Raw genomic sequence first — 19,794 nt, forward strand, 5'->3', positions numbered from 1 at the left:
GCCAGGCTGCAGCAGGCTTTATTTATACAAGTCTTCCAAAAGCAATACAATGGATACTGTAATCCCTTTGTCCATTGGACACAGGATTGCACTTTTACAGTACAGGAGAGGTCATAGGTTGATTTGAAAAGGTAGGCGATGTCTTTCTCAACTGCTCTTGTGGGTGGTCTCCTCTGGATTTCCGCCGCATACATAATATACAGTAAATACAGTTTAAACCTATATTCTGCTTCTGCACATAACTATCCTCAGGAACATGCGATCTTCCGCAAACCAACACCGGAATGTTACCCTTAAAATACCCTACAGCTGGATACCAGACACCACCTTATAACCTTAGTCTGTCCCCTCTTGTCCTGTAAAGGTGAATCCCTTTGTTCTGGAATCATTTAAACTGTTGATACTTGCTGATGTGGAGCAGGGGTACTATGTGTTCAATGTGCACTATTTGGATTAAATATGTAATGTTTTGATAGCCCTCTATGCGTTCACAAACTCCGCCGTAAATACCCATACCACGCGCAGGATCGCGGGAGCGACCATATGCAAATTGCGGATATGTGCACGCACGGCGGACAAGTACACGCGCAGCGGGCATGTGTGTGTTAGTACGTGATGTGTGTACTGCAATATTTTTCGACTTTGACAAACCGTTTTAAGTAAAGGTTCAGGGATTTTAAATTCAAAATGGGTCTGACCGAACCGTCCGGTTTCGGGACCACAAACAGTTGAGTAGTATCCCTTCCCTCTTTGAAGCAGGAGAACCTCGACCACCACTTGTTGAAGACACAATTTGTGAATCGCATGTAACACTATCTCCCTTTCTAGGGGAGAAATCGGTAGCGCCGATTTGAAAAACCGGCGAGGGGGCACCTCTTCGAATTCCAGCTTGTATCCCTGAGAAACAATTTCTATTGCCCAGGGATCCACCTGTGAGTGAACCCAGATGTGGCTGAAAAGTCGAAGACGTGCCCCCACTGGAGCGGAATCCCTCAGGGGAGCCCCAGCGTCATGTGGTGGATTTTGCAGAGGCCGGGGAGGACTTCTGTTCCTGGGAACTAGCTGTGTTGTGCAGCTTTTTCCCTCTGCCCTTACCTCTGGAAAGAAAGGACGATCCACGTACTCTTGCTTTTATTTGAACGAAAGGACTGCATTTGATAATGAGGCGCTTTCTTAGGTTGTGAGGGAACATAAGGCAAAAAATTCGATTTACCTGCCGTAGCGACGAGGTCCGAGAGGCCTTCTCCAAATAATTCCTCACCCTTGTAAGGTAAAAACTCCATATGCCTCTTTGAGTCGGCATCACCTGTCCACTGTCGGGTCCATAAGACTCGCCTAGCAGAAATAGACATAGCGTTTATTCTGGAACCCAGAAAACTAATGTCTCTTTGAGCATCCCTCATATATAACACAGCATCTTTCATTATAATGGTATCCTCATCTAGGGTCTCAATTTCCGCTGATAAGGAATCTGTCCATGCTGCTACAGCACTACAAACCCAGGCCGACGCAATTGCCGGTCTGAGTATCGTACCAGATTGTGTGTAAATGGACTTCAAGGTAACCTCCTGCTTGCGGTCAGCAGGATCCTTGAGGGTAGCCGTATCTTGGGATGGCAGCGCTATCTTTTTTGATAAGCGTGTCAATGCTTTGTCTACCTTAGGGGAGGATTCCCATCGTATTCTGTCCTTTGGCGGGAAAGGATACGCCATAAGAATCCTTTTGGGAATCTGCAGTTTTTTGTCTGGAGTTTCCCAAGCTTTTTCGCATAATTTGTTCAGCTCATGCGAGGATGGAAAGGTGACCTCAGGCTTCTTTCTTTTATACAGGTGTACCCTCGTGTCAGGGACAGGGGGTTCCTCTGTGATATGCAAAACATCTTTTATTGCAATAATCATATATCGAATACATTTAGCCACTGTTGGCTGTAATTTTGCATCATCGTAGTCGACACTGGAGTCTGAATCCGTGTCGGTATCTGTGTCAACTATTTGGGATAGTGTGCGCTTCTGAGACCCCGAAGGTCCCGGCGACATTGGGACAGACATGGTTTGACTCCCTGACTGTTCCCTAGCCTCAGCTTTGTCTAATCTTTTGTGCAATACATGTACATTAGCACTTAAGACATTCCACATATCCATCCAGTCAGGTGTCGGCGCTGCCGACGGAGACTTTACATTCATACACTCCCCCTCCTCCTTAGGTGAGCCTTCAACCTCATACATGTCGACACACGCGTACCGACACACCCCACACACACAGGGAAGCTCTTTTCTGAAGACAGGTTCCCCACCAGGCCCTTTGGAGAGACAGAGAGAGAGTATGCCAGCACACACCCAGCGCTATATGACCCAGGAAAAACACAAAATGTTTACCCAGTAGCGCTTTTATGTATGTATATGCGCCAATTATGTGCCCCCCCCCCCCCCTTGAAAACCCTCTGTCACCGTGACAGAGTCCGGGGAGCTTCCTCTCAGCGCTGTGCTGTGGAGAAAATGGCGCTGGTGAGTGCTGAGGGAGAAGCCCCGCCCCCTCGGCGGCAGGCTTCTGTCCCGCTTAAAATCATGGCAGGGGCTCTTTATATACATGTACAGTGCCCAGCTGTACATGTATATATGTAGAAATACATTGGGGATAAACCCCTGGTGTTCCCCAGCACACCGAGCTGTACCTGTACCAAGACATGAAAGATATATATATATATATATATATATATATATATATATATATATATATAGTTGAAAAATGACGAGTCAATAAAACATAAGTGTTAAAACAAACACGCGCTGCAAATATATAAGTGAAAATCTATAAGATTATGCAAGATAAAAACTACTAATAACCCTGCAGGGTCCACATTGGACCATGTTGGGTCCTGTCACAACGAAACTGTTCGGATCAGAGTTCAAATAGATAAATATATAATGAAATAAAAATAGTTTCAATCATCATTGTACATAAGGCATACAATGCACGGCTGATGTCTAGCCCATCTCATCCCTGCAGCCCAACTATCTATATTATTCCTTAAGAATTGAGCCTGCCTACACTGAATTCTAGAGAACAGGATGGTGACTGGGCACGTGCTTGCAGATGTCAATCCTGGCTACAGGAAACATTGTAGATTCAGTTGTTCATTGAGGCCCCTGGGGTAGATGGTGTCTAATTTAAAGATCCAGCGGGCCTCTAATTGTAATAATTGAGCCGCTCTGTCCCCTCCTCGGGTGGAGGCCGGGACCTGGTCCACTATCTTGTACCTGACCGTGGCCAGACTATGTCGCATCTGGACAAAATGGCGTGCGACTGGTTGGTCGCTTTTGCCAGTGTTAAGGGCAGCCCTGATGGCCGACCTGTGGAGGGCCATTCGTTCCTTAAAGAGGCATTGTGTCTTACCGACGTAGTATAGGCTGCAGGGACAGACCAGCACATATACCACATAGGAAGAGCTACATGTCAGTGGCCATCGAATACTTAATTTTCTCCCTGTGTGGGGGTGCTGAATGAAGTCTCCCGTGAGCATATAGCTACAGGTCGTACAGCCTAAGCATTTGAAACAGCCGGGTTTCCGGCTTAAGAAATGTTTGGCTGTCTTGGCTGTGTGAAATCCCGAAATATCATTCTTGACCACAAGGTCCTTGATGTTGGCGCTGCGAGTATAGCACGGCATGATTCTGGAATGTTTCAAAGATGGTAAGCCTGGATCAGTACTAATGATGGGCCACATCTGTTTGACCCTCTTATTAGTCCTGGAGCTGTTGGTGTTGAACTCATTAACCCATGTAATTCTATCAGTGTTAGCCTTGGGGTTATTCTCTTTTAGAGCCTCACACCTGCTAAGGGCCATGACCTTTTTACGTGCCTGTTTTAAAATGTCATTAGGGTAGCCCCTCTGGCGGAATTTGTCAGACATCTGATCTAGCTGGTGTTCAAGATCCTCAGGGTCGCTATTCTTATGTATTCATGCACAGTAGTTATGGCTGGCTCTAATGCCTACAGTACATGTCACAAATAGTTGGCGAGGCAGCGCAGCGTTGCGACGCTGCGTTGCATCTCCATGGTTACCGTTTTCCCTTCGTCAGCAGCCACGTCACTGGGAGGTCCGAGACACGGGATGACGCGACTTCCGGATATTGCATGCCACACGCTGCCGGAAGCGCGGGCTCCGTGCACCGGACGGCTGGGACGTGGAGGCGGACGCAGGTTCTCGGTACAGGTAAGGTATTTAAGTTGTTTTTTTGCACAGTCACTAGTTTGCAGTGTCCTGAAGAAGGGGGTTCGTCCCTCGAAACGTTGACAAATAAAATGCACTTTTTGCTTTGATTACCTGAAAGTGAAAGTCTCTGAGTGCCGCCGCCTCCCCCTTGCTGTACATATTGGGGTTGCCATACCCCTAGGAGGGCACCGGAGCGATACCCCACCGGGGACAACGGAGTGCCGGGCTGCTTCCATGTTCTATATATATATATATATATATATATATATATATATATATATACTAGGTGCTTCATCGCGCCCTACGGGCGCTCTTCACACCGTCGCAAGGGGCTACGCCCCCTTAACCCTTGCATGCCTTTCTGGGGTTCAATATTTGTGTTATATGGAGTATCACCTGCATTCCTTTGTTAGTGGTTAAATATTGCACAATGAAAGGGTGTGCGATGGTGAAGGAGGCGCAGCCCCTTGCGACGGCGTGAACAGCACCTGCAGGCCACAATGTACAGAATGTAGCGGGTGCGGGGGGTACTGCGGATGGTGTCTGTAGATGCTGCGGATGGAGGGGGGGCGGAAGTGGGGGTGGGGCCCGGATGGGGAAGGGTTGGGAGGTGCTGCGGTGGGGGAGGGGCAGAGGAGTGGGGGATGCAGATGGGGGAGGGGTCCGGAGGCACTGCAGGTGAGGGAGGGGCAGGGGTGCCATGGGTGGGGGAGGGGCAGGTGTGGGGATGTTGCAGATGGGTGAAGGGTTCCGGAGGTGCTGTGGGATGGGAAGGGGCGGGAGTGCCGCTGGTGGGGTAGGGGTCCACAGGCGCCATGGGTAGGGGAGGGGCAGGTACGGGTGTTGCGGCGGATGGGGAAGGAGGTCCGGAGGTGCTGCAGGTGGTGGAGGGGCAGGTGCGGGGGTGCCATTGGTGGGGGAGGGGTGGGTGAGGGGGGGACCGCGGATGGAGGAGGGTGTCTGCAGATGCTGCGGGTGGAGGGGGGCAGGTGTGGGGGAGACATAAGGGGGGTGAATGGTGGAGGGGGCCTGGAGATTGCTGGGGGTGGTGAAGGGGCGGAGGAGTGGGAGCCGCGGGTGGTGTAGGGGGTCTGGAGGCACAGCATGTGGGGGAGGGGTGGAGTGCCGCATGTGGTGGAGGGTAAGGTGCGGAGGTGTGGTGCATTGGGGAGAGGTCTGGAGGTGCTGCGGGTGCTGTACCTGCCAAAAAGGTAGTTGGAGGGTATGCAGTAACAGGGCCAGAACAGGGGTGACGGGGCCAGGACAGGGGTGACGGGGCAAGCACAGGGGTAGCAGGGCCAGGATAAGGGTGAAAGGGCCAGGATAAGGGTGAAAGGGCCAGGATAAGGGTGAAAGGGCCAGGATAAGGGTGGCAGGTCAAGGCCAGGGGTGACAGGGACATGACAGAACACAGGGCATGGGAGAGATTGGTATTAGGGACAGAACAGTGGTGACAGACAGATGTGTGTTACCGGAGTCACTGCTGCTGGCTGCTGCTGTTCCACTCCAACCTGTTGGGATCTGCTGCTGGTGGAGACTTGGCATGGCTGACTCTCTTAGGCTGTAGTCCTGCTTCCTCTGCCCGTCCGCATCACTCCCCCCCTCCTCAGTCACACACCGCAGACCTCGCGCAGCTGCCAGGCACTGTGGTAAGGGGAGACTGGGAGTGACTGGTTAGCTCCCAGGAGATGCTGCTGCTGGAGGGAGGAGGGGGTCAGAGCCTGCAAGCAGCGCGGACTTCTGCAGCGCTACCCGCCGGCTAAAGTGTGTGAAGGAGCTGGGCGCACCTCACTGCGGGTGGCAGCGCTGCAGCTAGCGGTGGGGTTGCCGGGGCTGGAGATAACAGAGGCAGTACGGAAAGTGCACAGCGGCTGGTGACCCACAAAACTACAGCTAAGAAGCGTGGAGTGTACCAGAAAGTGACGCTCCTCCGCGCCAGAGAGACCCTGCTGAGTATGCTGATGTGGGGGTCAAGTATGGCATACCCCCTCACACACCCCCATACCTCCCAAATGTCCCAATTTTCGCGGGACAGTCCCATTTTTTGGGGTCTGTCCCGCTGTTCCACCCGCGGGTCGCAGTGTCCCACGGTGGGGGGGGGGGGGGGGGGGGGGCAGTTGGAAAGCTCCTGTACTCGCTGTTCTGCTTAGCAGAGCAGCGGTGAATAGTGGAGACAGAGGGAGAGGGGGCATCAGGGGGTACGGATTAAGGGGGGGTTCCAGCAGCAGAGCCGGATTAAGGGGGGGGGGGGGGGGGCAGGCGGTACGTACCGTTGGCCCCACAGTTTTAGGGGGCCCCCCGGCTGGAGTAGCTCTGTCCCAGCTCAGAAGCTCCCCGCCCTGCCAGCAACAACATTGTGCTACAGTCGGCACACGCTGCTGCGTATTGGCAGGTCTGTGGTGTTGCAGGGAGGCAGCAGTCTCCCTGCTTTCTTCTGCCTGTGCGGGTGTGTAGGGGGAGCGACCACCTCTTCTGCATTTAGCCCTAGCTGAGGGGCTATAATCCCATAAAAAAAATAAAAAAAAAAATCCCGGAATTTGCATAAGGGGGCGTGGCCTCGCGGACCGCGATTAGGCCACGCCCCCAACACCACAGCAGGCACAGCAATGAGATAGGGCTCCCCTTTCTCAAGTACCCTGTGGCCCCCGGACTCATAATCAGCCCCTGGGGGCATGTCAGCAGCTCACAGAGCGCTGGGCATGCCCCCTCACTGACGAAAACGGGGCCCTCCCGTGAAGCCACGCCCCCGTGTGTGTGTGTGTGTTGCTCCTGAAGAAGCTGGGAGGCATGCACCCTGCCTGTGCCATGTCCATACTATCTGCTTCTGCAGCTGCTCCTAGTGTCCTATAGATTTGGCCAGATCTGTGACTCATTTGACTAACTCCACCCACTGCTGTGACTCCGCCCAGCGTTAGCAAATGAATCGCAAAATCACAGATCTGGGCTAATATATTAATATATATATATATATATATATATATATACATACATACATATAATAGAAATCCAGAGGTCTTAGTTACATACAGTTTGCATCAGAGGAGCCTTGTTGGGGCCTGGTGGCTTATCATACGTTTGCAAACTGTATGTAACTAAGACCTCTGGATTTCATATACATACATATATATATATATATATATATATATATATATATATATATATATATATATATATATATATATATATACACATATATATATATATATATATATATATATATATATATATATATATATATATATATATTTTCTTTCTTTCATGTCTTGGTACAGGTACAGCTCGGTGTGCTGGGGGACACCAGGGGTTTATCCCCAATGTATTTCTAGCCAGACTACCCCCTCCCTTTCATGCACCTGAATTGTACTTCCTAATTGATTTGAGCAACTTACATTTTGTTCTGCATGTATATATGTACTTTTGCCACAGGAGAGGTTTATATTGCTGCCCAGGGCGCCCCCCCCCTGCGCCCTGCACCCTTACAGTGACAGATGTGTGTGAGGTGAATGGGAGCAATGGCGCACAGCTTCACTGCTGTGCGTTACCTCTATGAAGATCAAGATGTCTTCTGCCGCCTCTGAAGTCTTCTTTTCTTCTCATACTCACCCGGCTTTTATTTACCGGCTCTGCGAGGAGGACGGCGGCGCGGCTCTGGGACGGACGGCGAGGGTGAGACCTGCGTACCAATCCCTCTGGAGCTAATGGTGTCCAGTAGCCTAAGAAACAGAGCCTTGAAACTCAGAGAAGTAGGTCTGTTTCTCTCTCCTCAGTCCCTCGATGCAGGGAGTCTATTGCCAGCAGGCTCCCTGAAAATAAAAAACCTAACTAAAATACATTCTTGACAGGAAACTCAGGAGAGCTCCCTGAAAGCACCCAGTCTCCACTGGGCACAGTATCAAACTGAGGTCTGGAGGAGGGGCATAGAGGGAGGAGCCAGTGCACACCCAGATCCAAAGTCTTTCTTAAAGTGCCCATGTCTCCTGCGGAGCCCGTCTATCCCCATGGTCCTTACGGAGTCCCCAGCATCCTCTAGGACGTTAGAGAAATAACACTTACACTTGTGTCATATGTTCCTCTGTAAGTAATTCAGGTGATAAATCTCCCATAGAAACTTCAGCTGCAAAAAAAGAAATGAAAGTCTTAAAATGTGAAAGGTAGGTACAGGTAAACTATCTGTATTAGAAGGCAGAAAATTCACACTGGAGAGAGAGTTCTCCAATACAGACAGTCCTGGAATGCATGATCTTCACAGTAGTAGTAGTTCTCAGATAGAGACAGTTATTACAAGTTACTGTATATAGCGCACACATTTTCCACAGCCAGTTACAGTGAATATTTGGCCATTCACATCAGTCTTTGCTCCAGTGGAGCTTACAACCTATAGTCACCCATCACATTTAACCTAGCCAATTATCCTACCAGTACGTTCTGTACTGAAGGAAACCCACGCAAACACAGGGATAACATACAAACTCCACACATAGAGGAATTGAACCCCAAACCTGTGTTGTGAGGCAGCAAGCTACTCACTGCACCACTGTGCTGACCAACATATAATTTAATGAGTAGAGTTCAGTTAGGTACAGACAATACATGGAGACCTTGGGGTCTATGTACTAAGTCTTGGAGAGCGATAAAGTGGACGCAGATAACGTACCAGCCAACCTGCTCCTAATCGCCATATTACAGGCTGTGTTTGAAAAAAAAATAAGATTTTACTCACCGGTAAATCTATTTCTCATAGTTCGTAGTGGATGCTGGGGACTCCGTAAGGACCATGGGGAATAGACGGGCTCCGCAGGAGACTGGGCACTCTAAGAAAGATTTAGTACTACCTGGTGTGCACTGGCTCCTCCCTCTATGCCCCTCCTCCAGACCTCAGTTAGGGAAACTGTGCCCGGAAGAGCTGACATTACAAGGAAAGGATTTTGGAATCCAGGGTAAGACTTATACCAGCCACACCAATTACACCGTATAACTTGTGATAACATACCCAGTTAACAGTATGAACAACAACAGAGCATAAACCAAACGGATGCCAACATAACATAACCCTTTATTAAGCAATAACCATATACAAGTATTGCAGAAGAAGTCCGCACTTGGGACGGGCGCCCAGCATCCACTACGGACTACGAGAAATAGATTTACCGGTGAGTAAAAATAAGAATTTACTTACCGATAATTCTATTTCTCATAGTCCGTTGTGGATGCTGGGGACTCCGTAAGGACCATGGGGAATAGCGGCTCCGCAGGAGACTGGGCACATCTAAAGAAAGCTTTAGGACTATCTGGTGTGCACACTGGCTCCTCCCCCTATGACCCTCCTCCAAGCCTCAGTTAGGATACTGTGCCCGGACGAGCGTACACAATAAGGAAGGATTTTGAATCCCGGGTAAGACTCATACCAGCCACACCAATCACACCGTATAACCTGTGATCTGAACCCAGTTAACAGCATGATAACAGAGGAGCCTCTGAAAGATGGCTCACAACAATAATAACCCGATTTTTGTAACAATAACTATGTACAAGTATTGCAGACAATCCGCACTTGGGATGGGCGCCCAGCATCCACTACGGACTATGAGAAATAGAATTATCGGTAAGTAAATTCTTATTTTCTCTAACGTCCTAAGTGGATGCTGGGGACTCCGTAAGGACCATGGGGATTATACCAAAGCTCCCAAACGGGCGGGAGAGTGCGGATGACTCTGCAGCACCAAATGAGAGAACTCCAGGTCCTCCTCAGCCAGGATATCAATTTTGTAGAATTTTACAAACGTATTTGCTCCTGACCAAGTAGCTGCTCGGCAAAGTTGTAAAGCCGAGACCCCTCGGGCAGCCGCCCAAGATGAGCCCACCTTCCTTGTGGGCATTTTTTTTTTTTTTTTTTGGCTGTGGCAGGCCTGCCACAGAATGTGCAAGCTGAATTGTACTACAAATCCAACGAGCAATAGTCTGCTTAGAAGCAGGAGCACCCAGCTTGTTGGGTGCATACAGGATAAACAGCGAGTCAGATTTCCTGACTCCAGCCGTCCTGGAAACATATTTTCAGGGCACTGACAACGTCTAGCAACTTGGAGGCCTCCAAGTCCCTAGTAGCCGCAGGCACCACCAATAGGTTGGTTCAGGTGAAACGCTGAAACCACCTTGGGGAGAAACTGAGGACGAGTCCTCAATTCCGCCCTGTCCGAATGGAAAATCAGATAAGGGCTTTTTCAGGATAAAGCCGCCCATTCTGACACGCGCCTGGCCCAGGCCAGGGCCAACAGCATGACCACTTTTCATGCGAGATATTTTAACTCCACAGATTTAAGTGGTTCAAACCAATGTGACTTTTGGAACCCAAAACTACATTGAGATCCCAAGTGCCACTGGAGGCACAAAAGGAGGCTGTATATGCAGTACCCCTTTTACAAACGTCTGAACTTCAGGGACTGAAGCTAGTTCTTTTTTGGAAGAAAATTGACAGGGCCGAAATTTGAACCTTAATGGACCCCAATTTCAGGCCCATAGACACTCCTGTTTGCAGGAAATGTAGGAATCGACCCAGTTGAATTTCCTCCGTCGGGCCTTACTGGCCTCGCACCACGCAACATATTTTCGCCAATTGCGGTGATAATGTTTTTGCTGTTACATCCTTCCTGGCTTTGATCAGGATAGGGATGACTTCATCTGGAATGCCTTTTTTTCTTCAGGATCCGGCGTTCAACCGCCATGCCGTCAAACGCAGCCGCGGTAAGTCTTGGAACAGACAGGGTCCTTGCTGGAGCAGGTCCCTTCTTAGAGGTAGAGGCCACGGATCTTCCGTGAGCATCTCTTGAAGTTCCGGTTACCAAGTTCTTCTTGGCCAATCCGGAACCACGAATATAGAGCTTACTCCTCTCCATCTTATCAATCTCAGTACCTTGGGTATGAGAGGCAGAGGAGGGAACACATACCCTGACTGGTACACCCACGGTGTTACCAGAGCGTCTACAGCTTATTGCCTGAGGGTCCCTGGACCTGGCGCAATACCTGTCGAGTTTTTAATCATGTGGAAGACTTCTGGGTGAAGTCCCCACTCTCCCGGGTGGAGGTCGTGCTGAGGAAGTCTGCTTCCCAGTTGTCCACTCCCGGAATGAATACTGCTGACAGTGCTATCACATGATTTTCCGCCCCGCGAAGAATCCTTGCAGCTTCTGCCATTGCCCTCCTGCTTCTTGTGCCACCCTGTCTGTTTACGTGGGTGACTGCCGTGATGTTGTCCGACTGGATCAACACCGGCTGACCTTGAAGCAGAGGTCTTGCTAAGCTTAGAGCATTGTAAATGTCCCTTAGCTTCAGGATATTTATGTGAAGTGATGTCTCCAGGCTTGACCATAAGCCCTGGATATTCCTTCCCTGTGTGACTGCTCCCCAGCCTCGCAGGCTGGCATCCGTGGTCACCAGGACCCAATCCTGAATGCCTAATCTGCGGCCCTCTAGAAGATGAGCACTCTGCAACTACCACAGGAGGGACACCCTTGTCCTTGGTGACAGGGTTATCCGCTGATGCATCTGAAGATGCGACCCGGACCATTTGTCCAGTAGGTTCCACTGGAAAGTCTTGCGTGGAATCTGCCGAATGGGATTGCTTCGTAGGAAGCCACCATTTTTACCCAGAACCCTTGTGCATTGATGCACTGAGACTTGGTTCGGTTTTAGGAGGTTCCTGACTAGCTCGGATAACTCCCTGGCTTTCTCCTCCGGGAGAAACACCTTCTTTCTGGACTGTGTCCAGGATCATCCCTAGGAACAGAAGACAAGTCGTCGGAACCAGCTGCGATTTTAGAATATTGAGAATCCAATCGTGCTGCCGCAACACTACCTGAGATAGTGCTACACCGGTCTCCAACTGTTCCCTGGATCTTACCCTTATCAGGGAATCGTCCAAGTAAAGGATAACTAAAATTCCCTTCCTTCGAAGGAATATCATCATTTCGGTCATTACCTCAGTAAAGACCCGGGGTGCCGTGGACCATCCCTACGGCAGCGTCTGAACTGATAGTGACAGTTCTGTACCATAACCTGAGATACCCTTGGTGAGAAGGGTAAATTTTGACATGAAGGTAAGCATCCTTGATGTCCCGAGACATCATGTAGTCCCCTTCTTCCAGGTTTGAAATCACTGCTCTGAGTGACTCAATTTTGAATTTGAACCTCTGTATGTAAGTGTTCAAAGATTTTAGATTTTAAAATCGGTCTCACCGAGCCGTCTGGCTTCGGTACCACAATAGTGTGGAATAATACCCCGTTCCCTGTTGCAGGAGGGGTACCTTAATTATCACCTGCTGGGAATACAGCTTGTGAATGGCTTCCAAAACTGCCTCCCTGTCAGCGGGAGACGTCGGTAAAACAGACTTTTGGAAACGGCGAGGGGAATACGTCTCGAATTCCAATTTGTACCCCTGAAATATTACCTGAAGGATCCAGGGGTCTACTTGCGAGTGAGCCCATTGCGCACTGAAATTCACTGAGAACGGGCCCCCACCGTGCCTGAACTTGTAAAGCCCTAGCGTCATACTGAGGGCTTGGCAGAGGCGGAAAAGTGTTTCTGTTCCTGGGAACTGGCTGATCTCTGCAGCCATTTTCCTCTCCCTCTGTCACGAGCAGAAAAGAGGAACCCTTTTGTCCGCTTGCCAACCAGGACTGCGCCTGATAATACGGCGTCTTATTTTGAGAGGCGACCTAGGGTACATCCCCTTTTTTAAGGCAATACTTCCAAATGCCGTTTGGAATCCCTGACCACTTTACTGGTAGAATACAACGCACTTATACTTGATGCCAGTCGGCAAATATTCCGCTGTGCATCATGCATATATAGAAATGCATCTTTTAATTGCTCTATAGGCAATAATATACTGTCCTTATCTAGGATATCAATATTTCTAGTCAGGGAATCCGACCACGCCAACCCAGCACTGCACATCCAGGCTGAGGCGATTGCTGGTCGCAGTATAACACCAGTATGTGTGTAAATACATTTTAGGATACCCTCCTGCTTTCTATCAGCAGGATCCTTAAGGGCGGCCATCTCAGGAGAGGGTAGAGCCCTTACAAGCGTGTGAGCACTTTATCCACCCTAGGGGGTGTTTCCCAACGCACCCTAACCTCTGGTGGGAAAGGATATAATGCCAATAACATTTTAGAAATTATCAGTTGTTATCGGGGGAAACCCACGCATCATCACACACCTCATTTAATTTCTCAGATTCAGGAAAACTACAGGTAGTTTTTCCTCACCGAACATAATACCCCTTTTTGGTGGTACTCGTATTATCAGAAATGTGTAAAACATTTTTCATTGCCTCCATCATGTAACGTGTGGCCCTACTGGAAGTCACATTTGTCTCTTCACCGTCGACACTGGAGTCAGTATCCGTGTCGGCGTCTATATCTGCCATCTGAGGTAACGGGTGCTTTAGAGCCCCTGACGGCCTATGAGACGTCTGGACAGGCACAAGCTGAGTAGCCGGCTGTCTCATGTCAACCACTGTCTTTTATACAGAGCTGACACTGTCACGTAATTCCTTCCAACAGTTCATCCACTCAGGTGTCGACCCCCTAGGGGGTGACATCACTATTACAGGCAATCTGCTCCGTCTCCACATCATTTTTCTCCTCATACATGTCGACACAAACGTACCGACATACAGCACACACACAGGGAATGCTCTGATAGAGGACAGGACCCACTAGCCCTTTGGGGAGACAGAGGGAGAGTTTGCCAGCACACACCAGAGCGCTATATATATACAGGGATAACCTTATATAAGTGTTTTTCCCTTTATAGCTGCTGTATTGTTTATACTGCGCCTAATTTGTGCCCCCCTCTCTTTTTTAACCCCTTTCTGTAGTGTAGTGACTGCAGGGGAGAGCCAGGGAGCTTCCCTCCAACTGAGCTGTGAGGGAAAATGGCGCCAGTGTGCTGAGATAAGGACGCCGAGAAAGGGGCGGAGCCTATCATCCGTTTTTCTGTATGTTTTGGCAGGGGTTAAATGCATCCATATAGCCCAGGAGTTATATGTGATGCATTTATTTTAGCCATATAAGGTTTTTATCGATTTATTGCGTCTCAGGGCGCTGCCCCCCCAGCGCCCTGCACCCTCAGTGACCGGAGTGTGAAGTGTGCTGAGAGCAATGGCGCACAGCTGCGGTGCTGTGCGCTACCTTATCTGAAGACAGGATCATCTTCTGCCGCCGATTTCACCGGACCTCTTCGCTCTTCTGGCTCTGTAAGGGGGCCGGCGGCGCGGCTCCGGGACCCATCCAGGCTGAACCTGTGATCGTCCCTCTGGAGCTAATGTCCAGTAGCCTAAGAAACCCGATCCACTCTGCACGCAGGTGAGTCCGTTTCTTCTCCCCTTAGTCCCACGATGCAGTGAGCCTGTTGCCAGCAGGTCTCACTGAAAATAATAAACCTAAACTAAAACTTTCACAAAGAGCTCAGGAGAGCCCCTAATGTGCACCCTTCTCGTCGGGCACAGAAATCTAACTGAGGCTTGGAGGAGGGTCATAGGGGGAGGAGCCAGTGCACACCAGATAGTCCTAAAGCTTTCTTTAGATGTGCCCAGTCTCCTGCGGAGCCGCTATTCCCCATGGTCCTTACGGAGTCCCCAGCATCCACTTAGGACGTTAGAGAAATCTTATTTTCTCTAACGTCCTAGTGGATGCTGGGGACTCCGTAAGGACCATGGGGATTATACCAAAGCTCCCAAACGGGCGGGAGAGTGCGGATGACTCTGCAGCACCGAATGAGCAAACACAAGGTCCTCCTAAGCTAGGGTATCAAACTTGTAGAATTTTGCAAAAGTGTTTGAACCCGACCAAGTAGCTGCTCGGCAAAGCTGTAATGCCGAGAGCCCTCGGGCAGCCGCCCAAGAGCCCACCTTCCTTGTGGAATGGGCTTTTACTGATTTTGGATGCGGCAAGCCAACCGCAGAATGAGCCTGCTGAATAGTGTTACAGATCCAGCGAGCAATAGTTTCCTTTGAAGCAGGAGCACCCAGCTTGTTGGATGCATATAGGATAAACACGAGTCAGTTTTCCTGACTCCAGCTGTTCTGGCTACCCAAACCTTCAAAGCCCTGACTACATCTAGTAACTTGGAATCCTCCAAGTCCAGAGTAGCCACAGGCACCACAATAGGTTGGTTCAAATGAAAAGAGGACACCACTTTTGGCAGAAATTGCGGATGAGTCCGTAATTCTGCCCTGTCCATATGGAAAACTAGATAGGGGCTTTTATGTGACAAAGCTGCCAATTCTGACACACGCCTAGCCGAAGCTAAGGCCAATAGCATGACCACCTTCCACGTGAGATATTTTAACTCCACGGTTTTAAGTGGCTCAAACCAGTGTGATTTCAGGAAACTCAACACCACGTTAAGATCCCAAGGTGCCACTGGTGGCACAAAAGGGGGCTGAATATGCAGCACTCCCTTTACAAACGTCTGAACTTCAGGAAGAGAAGCCAGTTCCTTTTGAAAGAAAATAAGAATTTACTCACCGGTAATTCTATTTCTCGTAGTCCGTAGTGGATGCTGGGAACTCCCTAAGGACCATGGGGAATAGACTGGCTCCGCAGGAGACTGGGCACTCTAAAGAAAAGATTAAGTACTATCTGGTGTGCACTGGCTCCTCCCTCTATGCCCCTCCTCCAGACCTCAGTTAGGGAAACTGTGCCCGGAAAAGCTGACATTACAAGGAAAGGATATTTGGAATCCAGGGTAAGACTCATACCAGCCACACCAATCACACCGTACAACTTGTGATAACCTTACCCAGTTAACAGTATGAACAACAACTGAGCCTCACTCAACGGATGGCTCATAACAATAACCCTTATTTAAGCAATAACTATATACACGTATTGCAGAAAGTCAGCACTTGGGACGGGCGCCCAGCATCCACTACGGACTACGAGAAATAGAATTACCGGTGAGTAAATTCTTATTTTCTCTGGCGTCCTAGTGGATGCTGGGAACTCCGTAAGGACCATGGGGATTATACCAAAGCTCCCAAACGGGCGGGAGAGTGCGGATGACTCTGCAGCACCGAATGAGCAAACACAAGGTCCTCCTCAGCCAGGGTATCAAACTTGTAGAACTTTGCAAAGGTGTTTGAACTTGACCAAGTAGCCGCTCGGCAAAGCTGTAAAGCCGAGACCCCTCGGGCAGCCGCCCAAGAAGAGCCCACCTTCCTTGTGGAATAGGCTTTTACTGATTTTGGATGCGGCAATCCAGCCGCAGAATGAGCCAGCTGAATCGTGCTACAGATCCAGCGAGCAATAGTTTGCTTTGAAGCAGGAGCACCCAGCTTGTTGGGTGCATGCAGGATAAACAGCGAGTCAGTCTTCCTGACTCCAGCCGTTCTGGAAACATATTTTCAAAGCCCTGACTACGTCCAGCAACTTGGAGTCCTCCAAGTCCCGAGTAGCCGCAGGCACCACAATAGGTTGGTTCAAATGAAACGATGATATCACCTTTGGGAGAAATTGGGGACGAATCCTCAATTCTGCCCTGTCCATATGGAAGATCAGATATGGGCTTTTACATGACAAAGCCGCCAATTCCGACACACGCCTAGCCGATGCTAAGGCCAACAGCATGACCACTTTCCACGTGAGATACTTTCCACGGTCTTAAGTGGCTCAAACCATTGGGATTTCAGGAAATCCAACACAACGTTAAGATCCCAGGGTGCCACTGGTGGCACAAAAGGGGGCTGAATATGCAGCACTCCCTTAACAAACGTCTGAACCTCAGGCAGTGAAGCCAGTTCTTTTTGAAAGAAAATGGATAGGGCCGAAATCTGGACCTTTATGGACCCCAATTTTAGGCCCATAGTCACCCCTGACTGTAGGAAGTGCAGGAATCGACCCAGCTGGAATTCCTCTGTAGGGGCCGTCCTGGCCTCACACCAAGCAACATTTTCGCCATATACGGTGATAATGCTTTGCTGTCACGTCCTTCCTAGCCTTTATCAGCGTAGGAATAACGTCATCCGGAATGCCTTTTTCCGCTAGGATCCGGCGTTCAACCGCCATGCCGTCAAACGCAGCCGCGGTAAGTCTTGGAACAGACAGGGCCCTTGTTGCAGCAGGTCCTGTCTGAGAGGCAGAGGCCATGGGTCCTCTGTGCGCATTTCTTGCAGTTCCGGGTACCAAGTCCTTCTTGGCCAATCCGGAACAATGAGTATTGTTCTTATACCTCTCTTTCTTACTATTCTCAGTACCTTGGGTATGAGAGGAAGAGGAGGAAACACATATACAGACTGGTACACCCACGGTGTCACTAGGGCATCCACAGCTGTCGCCTGAGGGTCCCTTGACCTGGCGCAATATCTTTTTAGCTTTTTGTTGAGGCGGTTCCCATCGCTTTGCAATCTGTGTGAAGACTTCTTGATGAAGTCCCCACTCTCCCGGGTGGAGGTCGTGTCTGCTGAGGAAGTCTGCTTCCCAGTTGTCAACTCCCGGAATGAACACTGCTGACAGTGCTTGCACGTGATTCTCCGCCCACCGAAGAATCTTTGTGGCTTCCGCCATTGCCATCCTGCTTCTTGTGCCGCCCTGGCGGTTTACATGGGCGACCGCCGTGATGTTGTCTGACTGAATCAGCACTGGCCGGTTTCGAAGCAGGGGCTCTGCTTGACTCAGGGCGTTGTAAATGGCCCTTAGTTACAGTATATTTATGTGTAGAGAAGTCTCCAGACTTGATCACAGCCCTTGGAAGTTTCTTCCCTGAGTGACTGCCCCCCATCCTCGGAGGCTTGCATCCGTGGTCACCAGGACCCAGTCCTGTATGCCGAACCTGCTGCCCTCGAGAAGGTGAGCACTCTGCAGCCACCACAGAAGAGACACCCTGGCCCTTGGGGACAGAGTGATCAGCCGATGCATCTGAAGATGCGATCCGGACCACTTGTCCAACAGATCCCACTGAAAGATCCTTGCATGGAACCTGCCGAAGGGAATGGCTCCGTATGAAGCCACCATCTTTCCCAGGACTCGCGTGCAGTGATGCACAGATACCTGTTTTGGTTTCAGGAGGTCCCTGACCAGAGATGCTAATTCCTGGGCCTTCTCCACCGGGAGAAACACCTTCTTCTGTTCTGTGTCCAGAATCATGCCCAGGAAAAGCAGACGCGTCGTAGGAATCAGCTGCGACTTTGGAACATTCAGAATACAGCCGTGCTGTTGCAACACTTCCTGAGAGAGTGCTACGCTGATCAACAACTGCTCTCTGGACCTCGCCTTTATGAGGAGATCGTCCAAGTACGGGATAACTATAACTCCCTTCTTCCGAAGGAGTATCATTTCGGCCATTACCTTGGTAAATATCCTCGGTGCCGTGGACAGGCCAAACGGCAACGTCTGGAACTGGTAATGACAGTCCTGTACCACAAACCTGAGGTACTCCTGGTGAAGTGGGTAAATGGGGACATGCAAGTAAGCATCCTTGATGTCCAGCGACACCATAAAATCCCCCTCTTCCAGGCTTGCAATAACCGCTCTGAGCGATTCCATTTTGAACTTGAATTTCTTTATAGAAGTGTTCAAGGATTTTAAATTCAGAATGGGTCTCACCGAACCGTCCGGTTTCGGTACCACAAACATTGTGGAATAGTAACCCCTCCCCTGTTGAAGGAGGGGGACCCTGATAATCACTTGCTGGAGGTACAGCTTGTGAATTGCCGCCAGTACTACCTCCTTTTTCATTGGGGAAGCTGGCAAGGCTGATTTGAGGTAACGGCGGGGGGAGTCGCTTCGAATTCCAGCTTGTTTCCCTGAGATACTATTTGTACAGCCCAGAGATCCACCTGTGAGCGAACCCACTGGTTGCTGAAGTTTCGGAGACGCGCCCCCACCGCACCTGGCTCCGCCTGTGGAGCCCCAACGTTATGCGGTGGACTTAGTGGAAGCAGGGGAGGACTATTGTTCCTGGGAACTGGCTGCATGGTGCAGCTTCTTACCTCTACCTCTGGCAAGAAAGGATGCACCCCTGACCCTCTTGCCTTTCTGAGAACGAAAGGACTGCATTTGATAATATGGTGCTTTCTTAGGCTGTGAGGAAACCTGAGGCAAGAAAGTCGACTTTCCAGCTGTCGCTGTGGACACGAAGTCCGATAGACCGTCCCCAAACAATTCCTCAACCTTATAAGGCAAAACCTCCATGTGTTTTTTAGAATCAGCATCTCCTGTCCATTGCCGAGTCCATAAGACCCTCCTGGCAGAAATGGACATAGCATTAATTCTAGAGCCCAGCAGGCAAATGTCCCTCTGAGCATCCCGCATATATAAGACTACGTCTTTTATATGGCCCAGGGCTAGCTAAACAGTATCCCTGTCGAGGGAATCTATGTCGTCTGACAGAGTATCTGTCCATGCTGCTACAGCACTACACATCCAGGCTGAAGCAATAGCAGGTCTCAGTAGAGTACCAGAGAGTGTGTATACACTGACTTAAGGATAGCTTCCTGCTTTCTATCCGCAGGCTCCTTTAGGGCGGCCGTATCCTGAGACGGTAGGGCCACCTTTTTAGATAAGCGTGTCAGAGCCTTGTC

At 49.9% G+C, this 19,794-nt stretch overlaps 1 protein-coding gene across 2 annotated transcripts in view; it reads right to left on the reverse strand.

Moving 5' to 3' along the window:
- CENPH (centromere protein H) overlaps window positions 1-19,794 on the reverse strand; it is a 135,612-nt gene that overhangs the window by 71,200 nt on the left and 44,618 nt on the right. For both annotated transcript variants that reach the window (XM_063963352.1, XM_063963349.1), the window contains exon 3: window positions 8,267-8,327. In XM_063963352.1, coding sequence (XP_063819422.1) covers window positions 8,267-8,327 — 61 coding nt within the window. The remainder of the gene's footprint in view (window positions 1-8,266; window positions 8,328-19,794) is intronic.

Source organism: Pseudophryne corroboree, chromosome 1 (assembly GCF_028390025.1).
Source record: "Pseudophryne corroboree isolate aPseCor3 chromosome 1, aPseCor3.hap2, whole genome shotgun sequence".
NCBI lineage: Eukaryota > Metazoa > Chordata > Amphibia > Anura > Myobatrachidae > Pseudophryne > Pseudophryne corroboree.